The 3,533-nt window shown below is 45.6% G+C and overlaps 1 protein-coding gene across 1 annotated transcript; it reads right to left on the reverse strand.

Moving 5' to 3' along the window:
* Positions 1-855: 855 nt before the first annotated feature.
* Positions 856-3,156, reverse strand: LOC145433533 (protein HEXIM1-like). Its single transcript, XM_080310651.1, has 9 exons — positions 2,974-3,156; positions 2,772-2,911; positions 2,604-2,673; positions 2,466-2,546; positions 2,251-2,387; positions 1,805-1,915; positions 1,571-1,680; positions 1,364-1,512; positions 856-1,295 (listed from the first exon to the last, which is right to left on the reverse strand). Exons 1-8 carry the CDS (start codon positions 3,038-3,040, stop codon positions 1,419-1,421), a joined length of 810 nt encoding a protein of 269 aa, XP_080166777.1. The 5' UTR covers positions 3,041-3,156; the 3' UTR covers positions 856-1,295; positions 1,364-1,418.
* Positions 3,157-3,533: the final 377 nt, after the last annotated feature.

Below are 3,533 nucleotides of genomic sequence, written 5' to 3' on the forward strand. Positions count from 1 at the left end.
GTTAGCCCTGCGCCATTGGTGGAAGGCTGCAAGGGGGCGGGAAAATGTGAGGTGATTAGCTATACAAAACATGATCGAATGGATGTACTAAACCCAGATTCCGAAATAAGCTCGAAACGAGAGACACAGACGGACCGACCTAGCCTCACCATTGATAACGCAATTCATCCCAAGTAGCTTAGAATTCATTATAATATAACTGATATTAATCGAATGCGACTGTCACACTGATTCCGAAAATATAAATACTTATCAACTTCTCAGGGTATTCGGCGGTAGCATAACATTGCGCTTGCTTACTTACCAATCAAGAACGCGGATAGCTATGGCGTTGTTTGTAATAGTGAACGTCGCATCCGCAACAATTCATTTCGCGCCGTAGATCAGGAAGGCAAGGTGTGTTTGAAATCTGAGTTTTGAAATGGGCGTCGCCGTGTCTGCTATGCTCTTTGACTAATCAACGTATCGCACAATTCAAGATTTCGAGTCGGGTAAATAGAACTAGCGAGTGATGATTTTAAAAAGAGGGGGTCCGATCCTAAACCCGAAGACGGCATTGTCTTTACCTCCCAAAGACATGTTTACACTGCCACAAGAATAATTATTTTGGCCGTGTTGAAAATTCACCAACAAGTCGCTACAATATTGATCAATTCAGTACAAAAATAAATATTTGGCAAAGAGCCGTATCTTATATCCAAAACAGCGATATATGGCATGCGAGTCATAGGTTCCACACCTACTGCGTAATGCAACCGCACGCGGGAAACATCCAGAAAGGCGCCTCTTGCAACAAGGTAAGCGCCCGCGACTGCTAACAAAATATCGAATACCCCCGTGAGCATTTGCGAACGATTTTTAAGAAGTAAAATTTATTTCGTCGAGTCGAAGGAAATGTTGACTTGCGCGAATAAAATCCAGATTTCACGAACTCCCAAACGTTCACACGAGAACTAGTCCCGAAACTACCACCGCCCTTTTTCGAGAATACAGCGCGCGCCACGGTCGCCGCTGGGTACAACAACACCATTCAAATCTCAACAGAGAAAGGGCATAAAATATATATAGTCTGTATAGCCAACAAGGATTGGAAACTCGATAAAACACGCTGATATAGCTGGCGTGCGATATTCCCGATGTAGACATTGCGATCCCGCCGCCCGAGCGCCGCCGTCTGGGCCGGTTCAAACTCTCGCCAGAGCGAACTTATCCCATATGTCGAACTGCAGGTTCACGTTGACACGGCCGACCGGCGAGACTACCCGCAGGACCGCATCGGGGAGTCCCCGCGCCATCTAAAACGCACAGAGGTTCTTACCACATCGGCCGAAAAAATCGAACCACGGCCCGTCGACATTCATACCGAAACGGTAAGAACCGGCGCGCACCATTGCGCCAGTCTTTAAAACCAGCGCGTTTCACGACTCCATGCCGTTCGAGTCAGGATTTTCGTCGGCAGGCTTCGACGAATTTTGGTTCCCGCGTCCCAAGGCCTGATTCTCGGCCGCAAGCCTGCAAGTCACAAACGCGAGTTGAAATCTAGCCACACGCTCATGCCGTCATACCATACCTCTCAATTTCACGTTTCAACTCTTCTTTCTCGCCGTCAAGCACCTGTACTTTCGCTTCGAGCGCCCTGGATTTTTCCAACAACAATCGGTTCGTTTTCGACATACTCTCCTGTTAAAAACAATATTACGATACAGAATTGTATGACATACTCATATTGAAAGAAACCCGAATATTTTCGGCTGAAAACTAGTAGACTACGAATGTTGATATACGAAGTTATATAATTCTATACCTGCAATTGGTTGAATTTATTCTCCAGGTCCATATGTTCTTGAAGTAATTCTTCGCGTGTCATCGTGTTCAGGCTTTCCTCGTGCACTCTCTCGTAAGTTTCGGTAAAATCCTGAAAATCGATAACTGTCATAGTTACTCCTCGCTTCTCTATAATTGATGTATTCGCGGCGGGCAGCTTGGGATTTTGTTTGTTGCACGCGCGTGCATGACCTTCCAACGTAATTGTATGTAACTCGCGTTCAACGACACACACTTGATTTCTTAAAAATCGTTATGTAATAATGACAGGGTGCTGACAAAATACGACGATTCTTCCAAGTGTATTTTTACGTTCGAATACTGTAGGGCAGGAGAATACGGCTTAGCACTTCAAGGCCTGCGAGCGCCACGATATTCTCAATGAGATACTTGCGTCGAAAATTTGCGAAAATAACAACCACGTACTTGTGATATAAACTCGGAAACCATGTGTGGCGAATCAGTATACGCTGTAATTTGTTCGTCGGCGGCGCTATCGTCTTGGTCGTCACTACAGGATTCGCCTTCGTCCGTACCGGTGGCGGTGTTAAAATTACTGAAATCTGCGATTTTTTCGAAGCACGATCAATTAAACTGCAGACAATATCCGAGAAACGTCTACAAAACAATGCGATACTTACCGGAAGGCTCGAACCGCCCGTCGTAGGGGTCGTGTTCATTCATCAAATACTGCGTCGTGTTGTAAGGCGCGACCGGGCGGCCTGAAACAATTCGATTGACGAGAATTGCTTGCAAGATTAACAGCCGAAAGTACTCACCCTTTTCTTTCATTTCCTGCCGTATCCTAACAGCCTTGGATTTCTCTCTTTCTTCCAAAGCTTTGCGCTCCTAGAAATAATTCGTCGGATATTAATGTTTGTTCGATTGCGAACAAATGTACTGCTGGATCGGGGTATCTTGGATATCCCCGAGCTGGATCTACTCACCTCCCAAGATAGTTTGTTGTAGGGTTTCCACTTGCGTTTTTTCTTCGAGGGCTTTCGGCGATGCGCTTTTTTCTGTTGACTGCTGGCAATGGTTTGACCGGGTTGTTCCTTCGTCCACGGACCAGTCATACCCTGACATCCTATAAAATTGCGGAAATGAATAGACTTAGCATACTATCTTATTACGATGTCGCTAACCAACCATTCTCCGAGTCAACATCCAAGTTCGGACTTCCCAGCGAAGAGGTCATGACTTCAGCGGCCATCATTATAATATATATAACTAACAAAATACTCCTTGATGACGGAGCGAGATGGGTAAGAACGATGAAATGCTACAGTGCGTGCGTCGCATGGCTATGCGGTAATAGAGTACACACAACAGAAAAAGGCGCGATCGATGAAGCGACAGTCTCATTTCAAGCCCTGTGATGCTCTCCATTTCCGCATCGGCGAGCAATTCGGTAAACGATCTCAACAAACTAATTTAGCTAACACAAGTCAATATCCATAATACGACTAAATTATGAATTGCTGCCTCTTGAGATTGTGTCGCTATTGCATTTATCGCGAACACAGAACCAACTCTTTTCCCTGGCTAAGTCCTGTGACGCCTCTCTACGTAAGGGTATTGTGCTGAAGTAATCCTAATCCATTTTGACCTCCCTTTTTCAGGTCCAGTTATAGACTATAATTGATAGATAGGCGCGCGAGATCAACGCGCAAACCGACCCAAGGAGCCGCTTGGCTGAAATCTGCCGT

Source organism: Botryllus schlosseri, chromosome 2 (assembly GCF_051294905.1).
Source record: "Botryllus schlosseri isolate E-star chromosome 2, Bs_hap1, whole genome shotgun sequence".
NCBI lineage: Eukaryota > Metazoa > Chordata > Ascidiacea > Stolidobranchia > Styelidae > Botryllus > Botryllus schlosseri.